This window comes from Danio rerio, chromosome 22 (assembly GCF_052040795.2).
Source record: "Danio rerio strain M-AB ecotype USA chromosome 22, GRCz13ab, whole genome shotgun sequence".
Taxonomy (NCBI): domain Eukaryota; kingdom Metazoa; phylum Chordata; class Actinopteri; order Cypriniformes; family Danionidae; genus Danio; species Danio rerio.
The window spans coordinates 22,073,312-22,098,600 of record NC_141042.1 but is presented as its reverse complement, the minus strand read 5'-3'; the positions used below and the strand labels follow the sequence as shown (position 1 = coordinate 22,098,600).

The following is a 25,289-nucleotide window of genomic DNA, read 5'->3' as shown; positions in this document are numbered from 1 at the left end:
CTAATGGAAAAGAAGACTTTTATTGATGGGAACTAGTAAAATGTGGTAAGTTACTGTATAAGCAGAAGCCAGATGTTCAGTGTCTAAGCGCTAGGGGTGGGAGGCGTATGGGTACAGGCTCAGGGCAGTAAGGATGGAGGCATGGGCCGGGTCAGAAAGGTGAAGGCCCAGGAGATTTTTCCATTTTCCTCCACTCATAAACACATACCCCTCGAGTTCCCACTGAACATCGCATTCCTAACCAGCCAACTCACCACCAAGTTCAGTGTCAGGAAGCCTTGACTTACAGCAGTGCCCATAAGCATACCAAACACCAGCACAATAAATCTAGCACATGTTGCTATTAAAAACATACCTCCAAAATGACCGGCTGATTACTCGGAAGAAAACTCACAAGGGGCTTTGCATCTACGGCATCTCATTTTCCCAGCATCCAAGTTAAACAAAATCTGGATGTAGCCTTAACAACCAAAATAATGTTATCTGGGTGTTTTTGTTGGTATTAATGGCATATACACTTTGAGGCTACATCATTAATCCGGAGATATTTGAAAACACATTTTTTTCCAGTATGTTTAGGCCTCATGTCACCAAATTGAAGATGGTCTCTCTCAGGAGAATGTAAAAAAAGGTTTTATGTTGTGACGGAAAGTAATTAAAAAAGATTAAACAATTTTAGTCATGATATAAATGATATACAGTATATTCATTGGCTATGTTTCCATCCAAAGATGCAAATTAGACTTACGGAAAAACACAGTCCCGGGAGGTTATAAAACTGATCCACTTTGATGACAGACTTTGGCGAAGGCATTTTAGAATAAAAACAACATTTCAGATGTTTTACAATGTGGTTGGTCTACTGGTTTGTCTCTTAATGCTGTCCCATCGTGTTAATTTTTGTTATCTCATGATCTTTTAAAACAAAATCACATGATTTTCTCCAGCTTCCGCCACATAGACTGCAGCTCTGAACAAAAAGTTTGGCCAGAGGAGAAATGGTCTTGCCCACCTTACACTGGTTTCTCTCAAGGTTTTTTCCTTCACTTTCGTCAAACGGTCGAGTTTGTTCCTTGCCACTGTCGCCACTGGCTTGCTTGGTTTGGGGCTTGTGGAGCTGAGCATCAATGGATTTGCTCTTCAGCTTTTGGACTTTCAGCAATGAAAATTAAACCGCACTGAACTAAACTTCAACTCTGAAAACTGGACTGATGCAGTTTCAATTTACTAGAACGTTTATGTAAAGCTGATTCCCTGAAGGCACAGGATGTCAATATGACATCATATTGACTTGTACCCTAACATACCCCAACGTCATGGGGACGTTGAATTTTGTTTGGAAATAAAAATCGGGTTGACATCAGAACCCAACGTCAAGTCGACATCAACATTCAATGTCCAACCTTGAATCAACCAAATATCAACATCTAATTATGTTACACCTTGACGTTGCGTGTATGTTACCACTATGACATCTATCAGACGTTGGTTTTTGGTCACTTTCCAACACAACCTAAAATCAACCATGTATTAACATAATTTGCCGTCGTTATTGGATGTCAAAAAAACGTTGTCATTAGATGCTGGCTAGACATTATATTTTGGTCATCTGACATCACAACCTAAATCTAATATCTTATGATGTTGTGTGCCTGCTGGGTTGACACAATCTACATTGTAAAAGCTTTATAGAAATAAAGATGAATTGAATTGAGCATGACTTTTTTTATGCGTATTCTGGAATTTATTTGGTTAATGTGTTTCCATCGTATTTTAAGCATATTTTTCAAAGTTTATCCCACTTAGTTGTGCACAATTATTGAATCTTGACATGAATCTTGGCATTTTCTTTAAGAAATTTGTTTGCAACATTCCAAAATGCGCATTAATATAGGTGGATGGAAGCATAGCTTTTGTTGTACTGCCATTAAAGTGCCTGCTAATCATATTCATATTGTTAATTTGCCTTAATTAACAGGTCATCCACTGCGTAAAGCATATGCTGGATAAGTTGGTGGTTTATTCCGTTGTGGCCACCCTAGATTAATAAGGGACTTAGCCGAAAAGAAAATGAATGAATGAATAAAAATATATCAAATCATAATTTCTGAGCATTTGTGCCAGTCGGGATTCGAACTCAGGACATTTGCAGCACACTTACTTTGTGCAAACTAGGTTACATGAAATAGGGGGTTTTCCTGACCCTGTCTATCAAACACAGATTAGCTAGGTCTTGAAACGCTTCTGAAATGTCCGTTGCTATTAATTTAGTCACGTGACCTGGGTTGTTTGAATCATTTTAGTCCCGTGACCTGGGTGCTTCGAACCAATTTAGTCACGTGACCTGGGTGCTTCGAACCAATTTAGTCATGTGACCTGGGGCCTCATGTACGAAGACTTGCGTGGAAATCATACTAAAACATTGCGTACGCACAAAGCTGTAAATGTACGTACGCAGAAAAAAATTCAGATGTATGAAACACTGCGTACGCCGAATCCCACGCATATTCTTTTGTACATCAGAATGAACGTGAAACTGAGCGCAACATGCATGAGCACAAAACCCCTCCCTGCCTCCTCCCCCGTATGAATATGCTAATGACTCAACTTTGGCAAAACCCAACGAAAAAGCAATGGCAAAAGCAAGCAAGAAGAGAAACTTTGAACAGAATGTGAATGTGAAAGACACTTTGTAGAGTGCAATTTAACACAACTGCCTCTAGGAGTCGCCAATGGAAATAAAACAGACACGCACAAAAAATGTGCGTACACCAGCCATAAAGCTGGCGTGGAGCTGCGCACATTCCCACGTTCAGTTCATCGTTAGTAAATCCAAACGTGAGCGATTCTGAGCGTGAAACCTGTCGTACGCAAAGTTTTTGTGCGTACGCAGTGTTGATACATGAGGCCCACGGTGTTTTAGATCATACTTCAGTGCAGTGTTTCGAAACACATGCACTGAGGGATCTCGACACTGTGTTGAAACGCCTGTTTAGCGCCAACCATCCCAAGTCTAGTCTAGTCTTGCCATACTTTTTGATCATTGCTTTTTGTTTATGCTGTTTGCTGCCTGCACCGACCTCTCGTGACCATGACTACTCTGGATTACTCTAATGCTAATGTTTGTTCCCGTTTGGCCATTACCTGCCTGACTAAGCTTTCAATTAACTACTTGTGGATCCTCAACTCTGTTGTCTAGCATCCAAATGTTACACTTTATATTTCCACAAACAGTGGTTCTCCGTGACTGCTGTCTTTTAATACTAGTTTAGTAGAAGCAGAGTCTTTTTGTTTGTTTGTTTGTTTGTTTGTTTTGCGGTCATGACATTGAAAAAACCTTTTTGGTTTGCCAAAGAATCCTTTAGTAAATTGTTCTTGAAACAACTAAGAACGTCTTTTAAAAGTCTTGTTTGTATATCAATCGCCGTCTTCTTGATATCTTTTAGTCTGAAGAGTATCTTATCTTGGCATTTCCTATTGTTGCTTATCATTTCGCATTTAAAGTCCAGCTGTCCAAGAATAGCTGTAAACAGTCTTGGCACTCCTTCAGGTCTACTCATGCGTGTTGAACTGCTTTTCTGTAGATTTTAATAAAACTGTAATTAGGATTAGATAAAAACCAATGGGTTATTCCAGAACGCTATGAAAAGAAAGTTATGTGACATACTCTGATAAGTTGAAGTTTTATGTAAGCAGACTACCTCAGCATTTGGTTCCAAAATTGGAGGTAACTTTCAGGGTATATAGGGGTATAAGTTCTATACGCTCTCAGACATAAAGGTACACGAGCTGTCACTGGCGTGGTACCTTTTCAAAAGGCACCAATTTGTACCTTAAAGGGCCATAGTACAAAAGTGTTCCTCTTAAAATTTTTAGGAACTAATATATATTTTCAGGGTATTAATATGGACCATTCAAGTACAAATGTGTACCTTTTGAAAAGGTACCACCCTAGTGACAGCTCGTGTACCTTTATTTCTGAGAATGTAGTAACTTGTGCTCTTTGCGTTTGGTTTCCATGGGGTTCCATGTTGAGAATGTCTTTCGTGTTGAGTTGACTGGGCTCCTAGTTTTGGAACCAACTTTGAGTAAGAAAGTTTAGGGTTAGTAAACCAAGAGTTCAGGTTAACTTCAGATAATATAACCTTGCTTTCTGGAATACACATTAGTTGGATAACGTTGTATAATACTGTGCATCAATGGATTTGCTCTTCAGTGTTTAGACTTACAGGGGGGAAAATTAACCACAGTCATGTCCATTGATAGCTAAAAGAAAGGATTTTAGCTTGTGCAGTGAGTGAACAGAGTCTTCTGTACATGATGCAATCCCAGATCTGCATGCAGAACAAGTGGAATGGGTGATCTGCTAAGTAAGAGAATAAATTTAAATTGCACTTTAGATTTGCACTTTCAGATTTAAAACTTAAGAATGCAAAAGCAGTCCATGTTACTCCCCTCACCACCACCCCCTAAAAAACATTCAATTTGCCCATTCATCATCCTCAGGCTGGAGTGCAAGGTTGGACACTGTCCTCTGGGAATACTGTGAGAATGTGAAGTCTGGTTTGCGCACAGCAAAGGAGAAGAGCTTTAGGGGTGCGCAAGAAAAGCTGTACAAGAAGCTTTGATGTTTTTTTATTTATTAATCATCGTGGATGATGTATAGTTATTTAGAGCCCAAGTCTAATTTTAGGCCAACTGTGTCACATATGAAACCAGACAGAACTTTTTTGTTTTGAATGTGTGTCTTGAGTGGGTCGAGGCTCTGGGAGAGTGATGACCTGTCACCCCAAAGAGGAGGGGGAAAAACATGGCATTTCGCATTTTACCATGAAAAAAACAATGTTTGATCAAAGAAAGGATATGGGATGTTGTAAGTGGAAATGTTGTGGGCCTTGGCTTGTCATCAGGAAAAATACCAAATGAGTCGGGTCAAAGCCGTGCACAGACCAAGAAAAACAACACGTCACGTACTTTAGGTTATTTTGGATGCCCTATTAAAGGAATAGTTCACCCAGAAATTAAAATTCTGTCATCATTCACCCTTGTTCTGAACTCATTTGATTTTTTTCTACTGGGTGTGAAACACAAAAAGGGAATTTCTACAGAAAATAGTTTGTCTTTTTTTTTTAAGCACAATTTTGGTAGCTGAAGCAGACACAAAATATTATTTAAAAAAATGCACAATTTAACCTTTCAAAAGTTTCCAAGCATCCTATCTGGGTCCAATTAGAACTGTTATCCTAAAAGTTTTTCCTTCATCTCAGCTTCCAATAAATAGTAGAATTGTCTCGGACAGTTTATTAGTGACCAATACTATTAAAATATGTGTTACTTTTAGGAACAACTTTGGGCTAATAAGTTCATCCACACTAGCACCTATAGTGACTAATGTATCTTTTTTACCATCGCGTTCTGATTCTGTTTTTTTGTGACTGGTCTTCTAAAGGCCTCAATACCATTAGGGACTTGTAAAGTCTGTTTTTGTCATTTTCAGATTTGTCTGAAAAGTTTAATCTTCCCAAAACTCACCTTTTTTTTTTTTTTGCTTCTTTTAGATAAGAAATTTTGTACGAAATCAGTTTACTCATTTTACTTAGCTTCCTCCTGATTCAAAAATGGGCACTATTCTTTCTTTTAACCCAAACAGAAAAGAGACAGTCTCTATTATCTATCGGTCAATAAATTATTTGAATTCTGATTCCTCTGAATTACCTAGGAATACCTGGGAACAAGAGTTGGGATCACCATCAGTGAAATAGAATGGAATTATATACTCAATTTGTGCACAGACATGCCAGATTAGCCAAAATATATCCGAATAAAAGTAATACTTGAAATAGGTGTGAATAATCTCCAGCAAATCACACACATATTTTAGTCTAAAATATTCGATACTTTTGAAAAAAACTTTTAACATATCAGCCACTCCAAACCCTCTAACAGCACTATTTGGAATTCCTTTTGGGCCAAATTTGCCCTCAACAACACAGAACGTTGTGATTTTTTCCACATTATTGACTTGGAGACTTATTCTCCTTAAGTGGAAACAGGCATCTCCACCTTCATATGACAGTGACAGATAGATAAAAGATTTTTTGTTTGTTTGTTTAAAGTTGGGAAAAATAGGTTTTCATTAGGAGAGACTTTAAAATCTTTTTACAAAACATGTAACTCTTTGTTGAATTTTATTGACACTATTGATCTTGAAGCAGTAGAGGAATAAAGTTTTTTATTTTTATTATTATTAATTTATTTATTTTATTGTTAGTTTTTTTGTTGTTTATTTATATTTATTTCATAAATTTTTAATTAGCATTTTAAAAATTAATTAGATTTTAATGACATTTAGCAAACAAAAGTAAAAAGGCAATAACAGTACAAATAGAAAAAAGCATATAACAGTAAAAAATTTATTAAAAGAATAAAAATAAATCACGCTATAAACCTCATATTGAGCATATAAACAGGACGGTACCGGAAGTTGAGGTTGACGGCATGGTGTATTAAGTAAAATATTGGCAATCATTCACTCCACAGTAACTGCCTCAAGTCTCAGAAATCTGTCATGCATAATTATTATTATTAAAAGAAAATGTTTACAAACTGTGGGAGTTTTATAACTATATTGTTTTTTTATGATCAATGATTCTTAGTAGAACCGTGAAGTAGAACAGTGTATTATTTATTTTTGTATCATATTGTATCTGCACAAAATGTTATTAAATACATTTGGCTAAAAATTTGTTATATTAATGAAATACTCAGTTCCAGTTTGTATTAGTTAACTAATACAAATTATTCAGAGAAAACCTGTCATCGAAGATGTTCTCTAAACCGAGTCATGACAACATTTGTGATAATAGTGCTGTAATTGATAAGGAGGACAGCAATATAATGCAATTATAACATATCTTTAAACAGAACAGTTTTGTTCGAATTTTTTTTAGCCTATTTCGATGTAATTTCAGAGGATACATATTGAAAATGATCTACTGACCAGTAGTTTAACAACATTTTCGCGGTCTTTCACTCTCTCACGCATTAATGTCGTGTAAAACAGTCATTCCTGCTGAAGTCAGGTGCCAAATGTCATTATTATGATGACTGGTACGGGATTAGGTCATTCTGCGTGACTTAACCCAGTAATTTCCCTCACTGCGGATGCCTGTGTAATAACATGCGTGGAAATAAAAACACAAACATCAGAGGATGCTCGCGCACGTGCGCGCTTCATCACCACCGTCTGAAATATTAGCGCGCGCGCACACTTTCCAAACAAACACAAATTCAGAACTATCCAAACACAGACGACGGGACGTTCATTCGCTGCCTGGAAAAAAACAGAAATGATGATGTTCCCGCCCAGAGTGTGAGGGAATGTTAAGGAAAGGCGCATTCAGAGTTTAGGATCGCTAACACGCAGGTGAAATATTTACAAAAACAACCTGACAGCACTTCGTTTTAACTTCAAAAACTTGGATATATATTTTAAAAAGGACTCTAAAGGGCTTTTATTTGAGAAAGCGGAGAAACGTCAAGGATAAATCATTTCAGAAGCCTGATCGTACTGTTGGAAGTTTTTTTCCTCTACAAAAACCTTTAAGTTGTTTTGAATTATGTAGAAACCCAAGATGAGCATCTCGCAGGACAAATAATCGGTAAGCCTGTTTTATCACATCATAGTTAATGTGTTATAAAAAAAAAGCCTGTGGCCATTTATAAGCTGAAGAAAAATAAAACTATTTAGCCGTAATAAAACATTGATAATAATTTGGCATTGATTTGAATCATAATTTAGTTTACTTTCCATGGTAGGGACCATAAAGTTATAAGGATAGTTATAAACTATGGCATGTCGTTTATTTTAGTTACAATTCAATATGCTACTCAAAGATTTATGATTACATGGTCACAACAATGAACACATATTTACAAAAAGTCTAGTAGAGTATTTAGGTGGAAGTCATAACAGTTCAAAGTGCAGCGTGGGAATGTTGGTAAATTAACTTTTTGTTGTCTTCATTCTAGACGTTAACTTAAGATGAAGTTTAAATAAGTATTGTAGTAGTCACTGTAAGACAGATATATGTAGGCTATTATACAGTATTGTCATTTAGGTTATCTGATTGTGAACTTCATTATACCACCTCAGAACAAAACTCATGTTTTACTTCAGGTTCAGAAACCTAAAACTGCTAGCCAGTCCCCAGGCTCTTTATTTGGCTTGTTTGAGATCATTTGTTTAGGTTTTCATCATGTTTCCCTCTGCTTAGATAATCTTAAAATAAACGACTAGCAAACCTAAAGGTTTAAATGTTTTCTTCAGGCCAAAATTTCCAGAGAGACTATGACATTTTATTTGTCTTTTTTTTGTAATTAGGTCCTCCATGAGTCATTATGTGTGAAGCAGTGGATCCCTTGTCCAACTTCACTGGAAGCTGCTAATCGACGCCATCTGCTGTTCAAAAGCGGACTTGGAGAGCGTGTGGAAAATGGATGACGAGCTTGAACCTGGAATGAATGATGTTATAGTTAGCCACTACAACCACTCAGGCAAGTGGGGAAGACCAAAAAGCACTGGTATGTGTAAGACGGCCTTCCTGATGTGCATCTGTGCTCTGATCGTGATTGAGAACATTACTGTTCTTCTGGCACTATGGCGCAACAAGCGCTTCCACAGCCGCATGTACTTTCTCATCGGCAATCTGGCACTTTCTGACTTGTTAGCTGGAGTGGCATATGTGGTCAACATCTTCACCTCCGGCCGTAATACTTTTTTCCTCAGCCCTGGCCAGTGGCTGCTGCGAGAGGGGAGTATGTTTGTGGCACTTAGCGCTTCGACTTTTAGCTTGCTTGCTATTGGGATTGAGCGCCACATGACGATGGTTCGTTTGCGGCCTTGTGAGACCGCAGGAAGGGGAAGGTTACTAGCTCTCCTGGGAGCCTGCTGGGCAGTTTCAGTTCTCTTGAGTGCCTTGCCAAGCCTCGGTTGGAACTGTTTGGACCGAGTCCACACCTGCTCCACTGTCCTACCACTGTACGACAAAAGCTACATAGCTTTCTGCATCAGTGTCTTCACAGCCCTCCTAGCAGCAATTGTAGTCCTCTATGTGCGCATCTACCAACTTGTGACATCTAGTGGGCGAAGAGTAAGTTCTCGTCCATCAGATCGGTCGCTCGCTCTTCTGCGCACAGTAGTGATAGTACTAGGGGTTTTTGTGGCATGCTGGGCTCCTCTTTTTTCACTACTGCTGCTTGATGTGGGATGCAGTCCAGAGCAGTGCCCGATTCTCTACAAGGTGGACTGGTTCATCGCTCTGGCTGTGCTCAACTCTGCTCTCAACCCACTGATCTACACGTTTTCCAGCAGAGAAATGCGAACTGCTTTCCTCCGTGTGCTGTGCTGTTGTCAAACCTCACTGGACTCTATGCCAACAGTGGCAGGGACGGCACTTCCGGGAATAGTCATACATACCGCAGAGAACAGCAAATCTAGCATGGCTGGAGCAGGTAGTGGTGCAGCCAAGTCATCATTAATGCAAAGTAAAGTTCCCACTCCGTCAAACTCCCACCATCAGGATCCTTCACAAACGGCTGTCACACACTCCTCAGGCCCAGGTAACCTGCTATCTGCGGTGCTGGTTAAAGCTGGGGCTCTTCCCGCTTTGGGGAAGTTCTGAACTACGACACTACCGGAATCAGCTCAAAAGAGCAGGGATTTAGTTAGTCCTAAGACGTTTGGCGATGGTTCCTCTGTAATCATGAGCTAGTCTTCAGTTCCTTAAGGATTACAAAGCTTTTCTACAAATGAGGTTTCAAAAGGACAACAGACTTGACTGAACAAATGCTGACCAAAGGATATAGAAACTGAATTAACGTCTACGTGTATTAATATTTATGAGCATGTGCAATGAGCACCTAACAGAGCCACTACAGAATGTAATCATTTGAAAAGCTTAGGTGTGCAATCTTTTTGGTATTAAAGTAAACCAATTTGCAAAACGGTATATTAGCTTTTCATGAAGATGAAAATGCCTTAACAGTATTATCTGCATTATTTTAGTACTTCGTGTGTATGACTGACCTAACATATTCTCACTAGACAAAAACATTTGGAATAGTTTGCTGTTACACAAGCTAGCTGTAATACTCCTATCACATAACAAACTGAGAGTTTTTTAGACTGTGGATCAGGGGTGTCAAAACTCGGTCCTGCAGATTTTAGCTCCAACACATCTGCTAGGATGTTTCCAGAAAGCCTGAAAAGAGCTTGATTAGTTAGCCCAGGTGTTTCTGATTGGGGTTGGAGCTAAACTTTGCAGCACACCGGCCCTCCAGCACTGAGTTTTGCCACCCCTGCTGTGGATGTTTACGGATAATATTCTGTGGAGCAGTTTACAAGCCAGAATGTAGAACGTGGTGGTTTTGTTGTGAATGTGTTGACATTTTGCTTTTGTATCTTACATAATACTGTCATAAGATTTAAAGTGTGGGTTTAATATGTCAGACAGTGTGAAGGACTTGTGTTGAGACTGCCTTGTTTGTGTTACTTTTATTTGGATTAAACCACTAGAGGGAGCTGTAGTATCACATTGAAACACACTGCGAATGTGAGGGGAATGCACAAGAGTATTCTGAGCACTATAATTTACAGTCGCTTGGTAGATGCATCATGGTAGCATAATAAATGGGTTTGCTTGTGAAAAATCATGATAAATGGCACCAATTTTTGAGCTCTACAGCAGTAAATACCACAGCTGTGCGTAATTGTGCTAGTTTGGGATATTATGGACAGCTCTCTTAAAGGGATTCTGCAGGTTCAATGCAAGTTATGCTATTGTGGTGTAATGTTGACTGTGTGGAAAAACTGCACACCTTTTCTGAAAGTAACACAAACATTAACACTATGAATGCTTTAACAACATAAGTTGAGAGAATGTATCATATAAAATACATGTTTATGAAATTATACACGTTGCTGCATAGTCATACTTGATTAATGAGATAAATGGGAGAGACTGCTTAGTCACATAGGTTTTTGCGTGTAGGGGGTTGGTTCAATGTGAATTTCCTGCCAACACACCCATTATTTCCCGGAGTCTCACATATTTCAGACCCATCTTCAGTCCTGCCACCCTCCCATTTTGTTATTTGTCCCAGAAAACTCCCATAGGACCCCCACCCCAGGTCCTCAGCTATTTGGTACAGTCTGTAACACCCCTGGGTAAGAATGGGACAATAACCGGTTTCAAGGTATACTGCGGTATGGAAAAGTCGAGGTTTTAAAACTGGCAAAAATTTCTGTTATACAGTTCCTACGATTTGTTTTGGCACCCTATCGGTACCACACCTATTTTATTTTGCTTTTAAGGCAACAGTACAGAAAAAACACAGGTACTCTAACATCGAAAGCCACTGGTACAAAATATTTTAAATGTTTTTTTAATATACAATATTTTGTGTTCAATGGGGGATTTTTTTTTACCCAGACATTTAAAAATAACCTATTTTTAGCAGTAATCACAATACCGTGATACTGTGAAATTTTTGTGCAAGGTTATCATACCGTCAAATCTTATACCGGCCCATGCCTACCCCAGGGTTGCCAATTTTGGTATAGTATCCGATCACAGCAGCCATCCGAAACCCGTTCCATAGTAGTTACTAACACCACAGTAAAGTTACTAACCAGGTTCTCAGCTGTTTTATTCAGACACCTCACCTCCGATTCTCCCCCGCCCTCCTCCCGGATTTTCAGAGACAAATGTTGGCAGGTATGGTTACTGTTTACGTTGACAGTATTGTGAGAGCAAGTGACATTTTGTAGAAGAAAGGTTTTCATAGCGTTTGACAAGTGTGACATTTCAAGCAATTTACCATCCTAAGCTGCAGACACAAATTAAGCTGCAGACATTCTTCATAACAGTGAACTTTGCAGTCAGGTTGAGAGAGAAAATGTAATGTTATTCTCATTTATGAGGCCACAAAACTAATTCAAAATGTGTATCTTTCATCCAAAATGGCTGAAATTACCTAAAGTTGTTCAGTATTGCACAATCCCTTTGTGAAGAGATTTCACACAAAATGATTGAAGCACCGTCAAGAATGAACATCAACAAACAACGACAGCCAAGTGATTCTACAATGCTTAACCTTGAGCAAAAAAGACAACACACAGCGATAAGCCTTATAACAAAGCCTTTGAAGTAAGCACACGCCACATAGAGGACATTAATCCTTTAACATGAGGTATTACACACTCGCCACATACAATATGCCTCTGCACCTCACGTAATGAATGGCTCTTTGCCACAAAGGATCAAAGCGCAGACCACTGAGCCATTGTGGATGGCCACTATTGAGAATATTCATTTGTCCGTGTGCTTGTCAGAACTGAAGGGAGTCTCTGTGGCTGAATACATCAGACTGGCACATTGCTTGGCCCAGCACTTGGTGTGAACAATGCCTCCATCTGGACCAACGACTCAGGATGAGCCAATGCAGGAGCACTCAATTGATTTTCTCCCATTCTGGGACCAGAGGTCACTTTTAACAAGCTTTCAAGGGTTGACTGAGGTAGAAGGTGTTTGTGTATACGTGTGTTGCTTAGGTAATGTGCTAGGATCAAGTTCTTGAAGATATAATGGTGTTGTCGGTGCATTTCTGGTCAAAGTTTGGAATTGGATCGCCCCATTAGCCCACGATCAGGCTTAATAAGAGAGATCAGGTTTGGCGTAGAACACTCATCATTATCTAAAATCTTGGACTTAAAGGGGAATTTCTTTCCAAATCTTTATGCCTCAGTTTATTTGGAAAGCACAAATGGAGATTGATGTTGGTGGTCAAACCAATGTAAGTCAAAAATGGTCCATAACAACAGTGAATCCCTGTCAGAGTATCACATTTTGTGCAAAGCCCATACAGGTTTGGAACAACATGAGAATGAGAACGTTTAGCATGCCAACTGTTGGTATCATTTGCTAGCACTTATTAGTGCAAGTCAGGATCCAACACCCTTGCCTCCAAATACCAAATACTGATCCAAATTGGATATAAAACCGAGGATAAGATGCTTCAATAACAACAGACTTTGGCGATCTGTTGTGTGCCATGAGCCCAGTCAAATTATTTGCCAGACGTGTGCCAATGAAGGGGTGCCCAAATGATTTGATAGTTGAAGTTAGTTATTTTATAGTGGAATACTAAAATGTATCCTTGTTTTTAACTTTCAGAACTAATGCAAGAACCCTAACTTGTCTACACTTCTACCCTTAAAGAGTGAATATTGGCACAATACAAGGTTAGGTAAAAAGGTGTACCCTAAGATATAGCCCAGGGCAAGCAAAAGCAGGATTGTCCATTCCTGATTAATGACTTTCATAATTACTTATTTGTTTGTTTGACATGAACCTTACAATTATGTTCGACAACTAAATGCATTTGTTTAAGTGTTTTAGCAGACTTGCTAATTCTCAACACCTGTCCACGGGAGGCTTGACAAAATGAAAATATAATAAATACAAATACACAAAATTATAATTCTTTAAATAAAATTACTGAAGGCAAAAGCAAAGGCAGCAAGATCAAACAAACTAATAGTAAACTATTTGTGCAAACACTGCTGTTTTGTTTTTAAGTACACTACTAAAATTAATCTTACTTTCTAATTTTAGGCTAACAGGTAAATCATTCCAAAATTTGTCTCCCTTAAAAGAGCAAACAGATTGACCAAATGAGGTCTTACACTTTGGCACTAGACAGTAACCATTAGCGGTTGCTCGTGTGACTCTTTGAGAGGTTTGATGCCTACTGATTAGATCTAAACAGCATTGATACATGATAATTTAAACATTTAAAAACCAATTTAAGATGATTAAATTTAATACAACTATCAAAACTAAAAAGGTTGGGTTTACATAAAACATCACAATGATGTCATTGCATAGGCTTTAAGCCCATAATTTTAACTGCTTGTTTATATGGAGTCAATAGGCTTTAATGTAGTTAAAGAAGCTTGTGACCATGATGTAATGCAATATGTCAAGTGAGAGAATATCATTGTGTGCATGTATAATTTTGCAATTTGATATGTTAAAAAATCTTCTAATTAAACGAAAACAGTTTAGACTTAAGCTTCTCATATATTTAACATGACTATCAAATTTAAATTAAGGTATAGAGTTATGGCAAAATACACAAATTCGTTCACTTCTTTAATACCTTTATTTTTAATCAGCACCTCAAATGTATCCCTTACAGGCCTATATAACTGGCAGTTACCCCCTGGGCAGCAATCTGGAAGATCCTTTAAGTACATTGTTAACAACATTGGGCCAAGAACTGACCCTTGAGGTGCACGCATATTTTCAGAACGCACAGATGACTTTATCTCATTGACCCTCACACATTGCTTACAGATTGCTTATGCAGAGTTTAGCTTCAAACCCAATTACATCAATCAAAATCAGCTAATCAAGGGTTTCAGCATCAAAGGAAACTTCCAGGTAAGCATGTTGTCACTAAACTCCGCAGGACCACAGTTCTCCAGAAAAGCTGAGTTGAAGCAACAACAATTTACAAACTATTCAACAGTGTATTTAGGCAATTTGCCACGAGTGAGATCCCAATGGCCCGTTTCCACTGAGTGGTACAGTATGGGTCGCTACAGGTCACCTTTATCAGGCTTGTGTTTTCACTGCTAAAAGGGTACCAACTGTAGTCTTTTGGTGGGCGTTGTGTACGACAGAAAGTTTCAGTCGACATCATTCTCACTCGAGGTAATGTCAAAGCAAAACTGTACGGGTTGTTCACATCACATGAGAAGCACTTCACAAAACAGATGCTTTATACACATAAATACTTGTGTATAAATATTCATTACTAATCTTACAATAAACATGATTTGATTATAACTGCAGATAGATGATGCAAAATAGCCTACTGTAACGTCTGCGATTATATAAAATAAATAAATAAATGCAACATATATGAACACATTCAGACCCTTACAGTCTCAGATGTTTCCAATCACAGAAAAAACTACAAGCAGCATACATTTAGGCCTTATTTGAGTTCAAAAACAACATGCAACAAACACCCTACCGTCAGTGCAAACCTCTCATCTGCATCTTTAATCATCACCAGCACATGTAACCTCTTGTTAGAAATTAATAGTTAAACATGGCAGTTTGTTCATGTTTTAGGTTGCTGATCCAATCATTTGCTCCTTTTATTTGTCATTTGTCTCACGTTTGTCTGTTTCGGAGAGGATCGGATGTTAAAAGAACTTCATTAATTACACGCACGTTATTATTGTCAACTTAAGAAGTTCGTTATTTCAAATATAGATGCGCAGCGAACGCACGCAGACAGCCTTTAGACAGCCTTGTAAAAAAACAACGGGGTACAGGGTATTCTGCTCTTCTTGGCTTTGTGGCTGTTTATCAAGACGATCACAAGGTTTGTTTAAGCTTGGGTCAAACATGGCTCGTTATTATTTGCTGGTTCCTTTGTTTTCATTCTCTTGGCTTGTTGCACGAGTGAGTGACGCATCTCTGTAAACCAATAGCGTTCAGTTGTGCATCTAGCTCCGCCTTTTGGTACCCATTTGTTGTGCTAGGTACCCTTTGCAAAGGGTACCCAAAAAGTGGTTCGGTTCGCTTTTAGATACCTTTTGATAGTGGAAACAGCCATAAAACTGTACCATACTCAGTGGAAATGGGTCATTTGGCATACAGCTAAGGCCCAGCTCGATGTGATACAATTGTAGTTTGCCAAACTGCACAAACATGATCCACATCACACTGTAAGATCCCAGTTTTCATAATTTTAGACAATGGCAATAATGCCTGCCAAACACAGACTTGCAAGAAAACTCATCCAAAGGTTGACGTTACACGTATCCTGTATTCTAAAAATGATACCTCACAGCAAACATAAGCAATCTGTGGTGAAAATTTAGCTCAAAGCAGGCCTTGATGATAAAACCAGTTTTCCTTGTGGTGATTTAAAGTTCTTGAGCTGATGGTGCTGCAATTGGCTCAAGTCACACTGCAGGAAAGTGTCTAAATTCAAAGGGAAAATTTTATCGCAATGGCCAATAATCAGCTTTTGTTGAACATGTCAAACCAATGATCAAAATCCCCCGATTTTGGTGTAGGATCACAGAAATACTTTAGGATTTCCCCAATTTGTTTCAGACAACCAAATCGTGACTGAAATCACACAGTGTGAGCAGGGCTTTACTTAAGTAACCTCTGAAGTTTGCAAGAACCCTTGCCTCCTTGATTTTAGGGGCAAATCTGGAAGAGACGTACTGCATCTTGCCTAAGATATATTTGACAAAAATCATGGTTCAGGACCAGAAAAGTTAAACCAGGAGCCGTTACTTTAATCACATCGTATGAACACTCTAATAACTATCCTGAAACTTGGGCTTTTGTGGATCACCTAACTTTATCCTCTGAGCTAGAACTGAGGATACATTGAGTCCTTCCCCAGATCCCTGTCTTTTTCAGTCAATTACAATAGCCTTCAGCTGCAGCCATATGCAAACTGCATCTGACTGGGCTTTAGGAGATAAGCTCTCCGGGATGAAGTCTTTATTACGGCCAGCTGCCCATAAGGGTGGGTGAGGGTTCAAAGGTCAGATGTCAGTAAATTCACAGATGGTCCAAGTTGCCAGTCCTCACAGTAATGAAATCCACATGACACCTTATTCAAGCACCAGTAATGTGATAAGGATAGTCTACATGAACACTGTTGATTTTTTTTTCCACCCTTTGGTGCACATCTGGGCCCCCTTTTCAGTGCTCTGCTTTTGTCTGAGCTTGCGGCTGAGAAATGCCTCTCTTTGTAAGGCCTAATTATTCCATGACTAGTAAGAGCCTAATTACTAGAAGAATTAGCACAGCGTGTATTGTGAAGGAGACGTCATAGGGCTTTTGAGGTATTGACACGGTAGATGAGCCCCCCCCTTTCAGCTGTTTAAAATTTGACCGATCTCTGGTTACAGTCTAGCAGACACACCTGTCGAAACGGCTTTCCCTCCGAGAGTGAGTGTGCGCCTGTTTGTGGAATGTCTGAGGGAGATTAATGTGTCTGTCTCAGACAATGTGATACGGGGCGCTCGAGACACACATGTGGACATGCCTGGATGTGTGTCAGAGCAGCTGGGAACAATCTGTACCAGTAGCCTATGCAGAAGCTTTTGGATGCCATCCGCTTTAGGATACCAAGTTTTGGGCTTGGTCCTGATTGGTGCAGTTTGAGTGTGAAATTCCTGGCTCCACTCGGACCACAGGTGTCTTTTCAGTGAGCGCATCTGATGGATGATCATCTGCTGCCAAATACGCACACTAGTGAGGGATATCTTATATTGTGATAGACATCTCAAAGCACGTAAATGTTTCTGCTTTAAAGAAATGTGCTTGGAAATAACCCCTAATTTCTGGCTGATTTCATCTCACAGTCTTCCTTACTGAAGTTGGAGGGACGAGGACTGATCTGAACCACCTTCTCTGCCCGTCACACCAGTAATCATTCTTCGCCATTTCATTTGGCAGTGTAATGAAAGCAATCCCCGAATGCTTCGCTTCGGCAGAACAGAGATAATGAGGAAGCGCACACACACGAACACACAAACGCCATCTCTTGATTTAGGAAGACGGTCTTCTATTGGGTTGCAATGGGAAAAGCATAATGTTCACACTCTTGCTTAACATTCAATCTTTGCTATCTTTTGGTGCATGGCATGTGTTCCCAGGATAAAACATGTAGTAACCATTAGCATATCTTTCTGTCAATCTCAACACCATCTTCTCTGTCTCTTGATAATAGACAACGTGAAGCTATTAACGTAATATGCATGGAAAGCTACAGCAATTAAACTGATTACTGGTGCTTGATACAGTATCAATATGGCTAACTACAGTCCAAGGATTTGCGGGATTTACTCTCCGCTGCTAATCGTTTTTAAGTGGTCTGATTTTTGATTGTCTGAAAGATAAAAAGAAGATTGCCTGGAAAAAAAAAAACACTGAAAAAGTGTCTTGAGATATATTTAGGGTGCTTTCACATTAGCACTATTGGGCCACACACAGGTTCATTTGACGTCAGAATAGGGCTGCAAGATTCTGGCTAAAATGAAAATCACAATTTTTTCGGCTTAAAATCAAGATCATGATTTTCTTCTGGTTCGGTAGATGTAAAATAAAGGTTAATATGAGTAGGCTATTATTATTGTTATTTCTCAAACATATGGTAAAAAAACAACAATATTAGGCCTGCATTATGTTCAATGTTATATAAGCTAGAGTAGTTATACTGACCTGGTAAACATTTGTTATAAAAACATATTAAATGCTCGTCGTAAACTCAAAATACGAAATGATCATTTAAATGCCGTGTGAGCCAGTTTCACTTCACTTCCGTGTGCGGCTCGTGGCTGCCGTCACTGTGAGAAAAAACACATGCAAATCATACTTCCCACGCAGCTCTCAAACGATCGCTCTGTGCAACAAACTGAACATTATTTACAACTTTATTAGATGTTTTTCACAGCCTATGCAGGATCAGTTTAATAAAGTAGGCATCATTGTCAGGCACGCGCGCGTGCGTCCTTTCGGTAGTAAACAAACAGTGCGTCAGCTAATGTGTGGCCACGAATACATCATTTCATTTTGGGTGAATTATACCTATTAAATACAGTATGTGACACTTTTGAAGCCATTTAGAGGCATCCATTTTGCTGTGAAGACATGAGCGACCACCTTTATGTGAAAATATAATTGGCTCAATTGTAGAAAAGCAGAATTAAGATTGTGTGTAAGGTCAAATCGAGATGGCAGTCTTTTTTCTGATTAATCGTGTAGCCCTTCGTCAGAGTATGGTATGTTTAGCTAGTGTGAACGCTGTGTTTTGAATCCCGGTGCGCACCCGTGAATCGTACCCGAGTCTAGCCGAAAGAGGTGGTCTGGGGTACAGTTTGTGCGTACTCTAGTACGATTCACTTCTGATATGAATGCAATCGTACCAAATTACAGAAGTGAACCGCCAACTGTACAATAGCTTTTAGTTTTTATAACGTTCATTCGTGTCTGTATGTCTGTACCACCTACCTTGGTGACAAGTGGAACTGACCCATTGAAAACAGTGATAATGTCTGCTCGTCTCCACTAAAAACAACTTCTGCAGGCATCGCATGATTTTCTGAACATTTGCAGCAGATAGACAAAAGAGCCTCTCTTTTTTTTTTGAGTTTTAAACAAAACCAAAATATTCAGTAAAAGCAGAACGACCGTGATATGCATACGTCTCTATTTTGGTGCTTTGCTTTCGAGGTTGTCACCTACAAACAGCTGTGCACAAAACAGCAGCTTGATGATGAGGCATTCGGACCAAGTGTAAAAGCACCCTTAGAGAGCAGTCCATTACGGAGACTATGTATTGACTAGGTACCAAGGAAAAAATCCCAAAACTATCTAAAACCATTTGGGCAAACCCAAAAACCTAGAACTCGCTCGTCTACCACCAACAACACCGTAGCAACCAGATTTGATTTGCGTAAGAATATAAATATTCTTTCTCATTAGATAGTTTATTATACAACATGTAAATCAGTTTAAAACAGCAGCTAAAGAAACACATTTTCCGCATTTTACTTCATCTGTGACCTAACGTACCATTAAGAAGAACAACTCTGCATATGATCATAAGTCAACACTCACATCGGTCATTGATGAGTTGGTTTCAGCTACTGTCCTCAACATTAAAAGGTAAGGTCAAACAAAAACATAAGTATTAACATGATTTTCTGAGGAATACTGTCTTGAGTAACCCAAACAACATTCATGTGTGGTCTCAAGGGTCTCCGTAGAACCAAAAGGCTTTACAAATTTAAAAGAGAGGATAATAGTCATAAACCTTTGAGTGAAAATGTGTTTTACAGCAGCTATAAAAGAGAGGAGACCCGTCTGCTCATCCTAAGGGGCTGCTAATCGATCAACAAACATTAGCGACAGCTAATCTACCATCCCAATGGAGAACAACACAGGCAGATGACTGAAAACAAGCAACAGGTCTGGCTGCCACCAGTCTGGTCCGGTTCACAGAAAGGTCATTTGGTGAAATGGAAAAAGTGTTATTAACAAGAATGTGAAAAGCCATGTGAACAGATCAAACTGTAATTTGATCTGACATGTCCTTTCTAAAAGGTTCACATTCTCAGCCAGATGCCATTTTACAATCAAAAACAAGTAGGACCCAAAAGTAGATGCTGAATTTGTTGAATGTTTATCCAAGAATGACTTTCATCAATGGCAATGAGGACTGCAGTGCTCTTCACCAATCAGAGAGTTTGAACCAACACGGGGAAGAGCAGGGACAAGTGTTCGGCTCCTTTGATAGGGAGTTTGTGTGTGGTGTAATAGTGGATCACTTCAGGAATGGTCTCAAATGGAGGGCTGTTCTGGCCAAGGATATAGCGGCCGTCTTTGCACTGGCTGAACTTCATGTGCATGAAACCCTGGCAGCTCCTGAAAAAGAACATACAAAACAGCCATTAATCTTCAGGCATAAAGAGCAACAAAATAAGCCTGAGTATGCAACTGCCAACAAAAAAGACAATGAAGGAGAGAACCAAGCTATATTTGTAGATATCGCAGAGAATAAGGGATAGGCTCTTTTGGATAGGATATGCAGCACCCTAGCAACCACATAGAACTCCATAGCAACCACTTAGTATACCCTAGTCTCAAACCCAGACATCATGGCCAAGGACTGTTGGCTGATTGACTAAGGCATAAGGCACACAAAATGAAAAACATGTTAAATTCTACAGGATTTCTGAAAGATGTTTGTCATTCTTTAACAGCCTGTCTGGAATCAAAGCCAAACCTCCTGATGGAAGGAGAAAACAGTTGTGATTACAAATGACGATGTGTACTTTTCAAGGTCAACTAAAAGCTGGATCTTCAAAGGCCTGTTAAGTTCAAGGTAAATACTCTTGACGACTGATGAATGAATCCTTCATTTTTTGCACACCAGTCTGCTATTGTAGGTTGACCCTGAACAAGACAAATTATGATTGGCTGCATAACATGTCAGTCAAGTGGCTTCTTGGGCAGTCCTTGACTAATAAATAATGAAAAAAGGTCTAGACCTTCTGCCATCAGTCTGAAGGTCTTGCTTTTAGAGACTAAGGCCCAATCCCAATTCTATTTTTGTACCTCTTCCCCTTGACCCTTGAAACAGAGTGTGAAAGGGAAGGGCTTCAAAATGTACCCCTAAGAAATGGGACAACACTACAACACCTGCACACATCCTCATTGCATGTCATTGCAATTTCTTGCTTCATATGAGATCGATGATCCTGACTGTTGTAGTTATTCCAGTTGCGTTATTTTTTTAGTATTTATTCTCAGGAAATGACTAAAGGCAACAATATCACGTTATCATAACCATCTAATATGGCAATAAGATCATAACTGTACTGTGTATTTACACCACGGCCATATTTATCTAAACACATGAAAACAAAATTGTAGATGGTGTATTTTGTGAAATTTACAAACCCTTTGGTTTCGAGTGTGGTCCTGAAAAAGCCTGGCCCTTCCCCTTAAGCCTGGTTTATACTCGACGCATCCGGAAGTTTGCTTGAGTGTGTGCGGCGAATGTCACGTCATCTCTGTGGGTGCGTGCAACATGAGTTCAGCTAGCGGAGCGCATGATTTTTTTTTTTTATTCGAGCGAATAGTTAGCGTGGTGCTGCATTTGATTTGAGTTGAATAATGAACCACTTTGAAGAAATTTGGTCTAAAATAGGTACGACTGTATTGACGTCTTTATGATCCGTGACCATAGAAACAACCAGATGATCAATAATTCTTGGCTAAAAAATTGCAACAGCTGTGGAAAAGGAGGAAAGTTTTTGTTAAAATTTTGGAAAAACCTGAGGGATAAGTTTGTTAAAGCCAAAAGAGGAAATGGCAAAAACAGAGACCCATGTACACAATTACAGAACACGTTTTTCCACCAGTCATAGGTTTGACAATGATGTGTATATAAACAATTTAATAGTTAAAAAACTATAATTAAGAAACAAATTATTTATTTGATTACTGGAAAAGAATATTTGAACCTATCGGTTTACAATATACTGATGGCCTGTTTTTCTAGGCTTTATTGGTGATAATGGTTAGGAATGTTGGACCATTATTGCCTTTTTAGCATAAGCATAGGGCAGAAACTAGCCACACAGTAATGTATGAATTGTGGAGTGAGCTAAAAAAAAATATATATATATATATATATATATATATATATATATATATATATTTTAGTTAGTAAGTATATATATATTTTATTCTTGCCATAATGAAAAAATATTTGTATAGCAACTCATGTTCTGTTATTAATATTGTAATAATAAACTTTAATAGGTAAAACTGTCCAAGATATAAACAAAAGCAAGTGATCCATAAAAGTTTGATAAAAAAAAAATCTTGAACAGTTATAAAAATTCTTATAATCATTAAAATAATTTATAAAAATATTTAAAAATAATCAAAAATGACCCAATAAGAATATAAAAGCAACTTCAGCTCAATAAAGCAGGTTAGGCAGAATAGTGCTATTTACTGATGTTTTGTTGCGAAACTAAATATAAATCTACATTATTGATGCTGTAAAAGAACCTTATGAAACTGAAAATAATCACATCAATCTTTCACTGGGAGATTTCAGTGGCTGAACAACACGTCTGTGCATATAAGTCATTCATAACACAACACAATCTAACATATTTTAGTCAGGCTAAGCTTAGGTTTAAAACAGAACATTACCTGTCTAACAGTAATACTTCAGCCATGGTGTCGTCCTTCCTCCAGCGTGCTAAAGTAACTCCAATATTGATTCAGACTTTTAAAAGTTTCAATTCAACATTTGATTTCTCCTTGTCTGTCTCGTGACCGCACGGCGATTATGCAGACGGGCACGCGGTATGGCGTATCTGCGTGAACAGATGCGCAGAAGTCCGAATCTACATTTGCTGACAGACAGTCTGAGCTGCTTATTGGAATTATGGGAGATGTCGCTCCAACAATATTTATTTGGATGAACATTTTTTTAGTTTTATGCTTTACCCAGAATATAAAAATACATGTAAACACATTTAAATCATTTACTGTAATCATTACTATTGGACTGTGAAGAGACTTTCAAATAGCACAACAAAAAATGTTTCTGAAGACAATCACCTACTGCACCTTTAATGATATGGTGCAGTTCCAGAAACTTTCTAATTCTCTGTTCATCCGTCTGACTTTACAGTCAGTTTTCTCACCTAACAACCACACAGAAAACCCTTGCAAACCCAGAGAACAACGTTTCTTCAATATAGTCTTGGAGACCCACCTATCAGAATGTTTTATGCGTTTCCCTGATTTAAAACAGATATTTTATCAAAAGCAAAAATTACATAAGCCTGTAAAAACCAAAATATGTCAAAAAATCAAAAAGTGATTTATCATACACAATGTATATACCTGTAGCACCATTAGGCACTACAGCATCACCAAACCATAGTACTTGCAAACTAAACACTGATATTTTCCAATTATGCAACTTGAAAGCTTTAATTTAACATGATCCCTAGGTGGAGTCCTGTATTCGAGTCATGATTAACCATGATAAGGAGGACATCTAATGGTTAAAAGAATATCATAAGTTAAATGTGGCCTTCTGTAAACATTTTTCTCAACTTCCCCTTTAAGACAGCTCAGTCCAAACTGCTGGATTTCTATGTATGGGAACAGGAAGTAATTGCTTAGTTTTAAGCTGTCATTTTATCGTACAGTACAGTTCACCTTAAGTATTAATGAAACAAGGACGCCCTTTTCAAAATCAAGCAACCTCTGAAGCAGCGCATTAAAATTCAAGACTTAACGTGTTCACAGAGTGTGTCATCTCCAGAAAGGTATTATCTACCAGGTATGTGACAAACAATGTCACTTATAGAAGGTTCTGGGCTCAAAATAAAGCCTGTGAATCTTAATGGAGGCTCGTTCTAAGCTCTCGGCGTTGAGCCGGAGTCACTTTGATTTAGATCAGACCTCTGAGGCGGTTGGCATCCCCCATTATGACATCAGACAGCCCCGTTCATTCATTCCCACAGCTGTCAAACAAATGCAGTCTGAATGGGGCTTGTTCAAATCTGATTTGTTGCTGAACATGTTCAGGAGTGTTTCTGCATGTGACTTATAAAGTTTGCTCTTGCAAAATAAGGCGTGAATGATTATTACTGAGTGTCATCAGGTGTGCGAAAGAACACATGGAATTCACCAGCAACTAAACAGAACTCCCTAACAAACACCGATAACTCCCAGGCAATTTATTGGAAGTCTTTAGCAATTACCCAGAACTTGTTAACGACTTATAAAAAAAAGAAAAAAAGAAAAAAAAAACACCCAAACTCTCAATTCACTAATCAAAACACCCTAAAATTCCACTTATATTCACTTATATTATATACCTCCTTGACCACAACTTAAATGTAATCACAACCAATCAGAACACCTGGAACTCTCTTACTCACCATCTGTAACTAATAACAACCAATCAGAACAACCTCTCAAACCACCACCTGTACCTAATCCGCTTGTTAAGTCATGGTGATCAGTGATGTATCGGAATACTAGCTGCATCTAAAATGGCACACTATACACTCATGCACGATGTATTTACACACTCAACAGCATAGTACATGTATGTAGTGTCGTCCCAAATGGAACATTAAAGTTTTTTTACTAAGCGGAAATTCAAACCCTTTCCCTGATGACGTTTGACGGTCTCCAAATCAGTAAAATAAATGACCAAACTATCAAATAATCCAGCCACGAGTATAACCGCATTTACCATCGGCAGGCGCTGTAATCCCTCTCGTAGGAGAATTTTGCTTTCACCATCCAAAATAAATTAAGTTACTCAACATGTGCGCCTGATAGCTCCGCCCCTTTCGCTATGTGAACAAACCTGCGGTCGTTGAGTGCGTGAAGTGTCCATCATTACACACTTCATTTTACCGGCTGAATGAGTGCATCATCCGGGTAATTAAAGTGCACTTATTATTCTTCAGTTTTCAGTGTGAACGCACTACACTACTTGCACTATTTATACAACAAAATGGCATAGAATAGTGCATAAGTATGCGTTTTGGGACGCAGCTACTGTTTCCGGGTCCGCGCCGCTACTCATTTGAATTGAGAAAATATTCGTTCATGACCATATCA

General features: G+C 38.7%; 2 protein-coding genes across 8 annotated transcripts in view; one reads left to right on the top strand and one right to left on the bottom strand.

Annotated features, from left to right (window-relative positions):
* Window positions 1-7,367: 7,367 nt before the first annotated feature.
* s1pr3a (sphingosine-1-phosphate receptor 3a) lies at window positions 7,368-10,974 on the top strand. Of its 2 annotated transcripts, XM_087303274.1 has the most exons (2): window positions 7,368-7,661; window positions 8,384-10,974. In XM_087303274.1, the coding sequence occupies exon 2, from the start codon at window positions 8,496-8,498 to the stop codon at window positions 9,681-9,683; it is 1,188 nt and encodes a 395-aa protein (XP_087159400.1). In that variant the 5' UTR covers window positions 7,368-7,661; window positions 8,384-8,495; the 3' UTR covers window positions 9,684-10,974. The 2 variants fall into 2 exon arrangements, with proteins under 2 accessions (XP_087159400.1, NP_001076394.2); NM_001082925.2 differs by lacking the exon at window positions 7,368-7,661 and having other exon boundaries at window positions 8,495-9,683.
* An 8,610-nt stretch (window positions 10,975-19,584) lies between these two features.
* shdb (Src homology 2 domain containing transforming protein D, b) overlaps window positions 19,585-25,289 on the bottom strand; it is a 65,702-nt gene continuing 59,997 nt past the window's right edge. For 5 of the 6 annotated variants that reach the window (XM_087303040.1, XM_087303042.1, XM_087303038.1 and 2 more), the window contains one exon: window positions 19,585-20,537. In XM_087303040.1, the coding sequence (XP_087159166.1) occupies window positions 20,351-20,537 (187 nt within the window). In that variant the 3' untranslated portion in view covers window positions 19,585-20,350. The remainder of the gene's footprint in view (window positions 20,538-25,289) is intronic. The other variant, NM_001045077.3, reaches the window with a different exon arrangement.

Bases quoted from the DNA above. Each gene is read 5' to 3' on its own strand.
- s1pr3a (XM_087303274.1), top strand. From the start codon at position 8,496: ATGGATGACGAGCTTGAACCTGGAATGAATGATGTTATAGTTAGCCAC.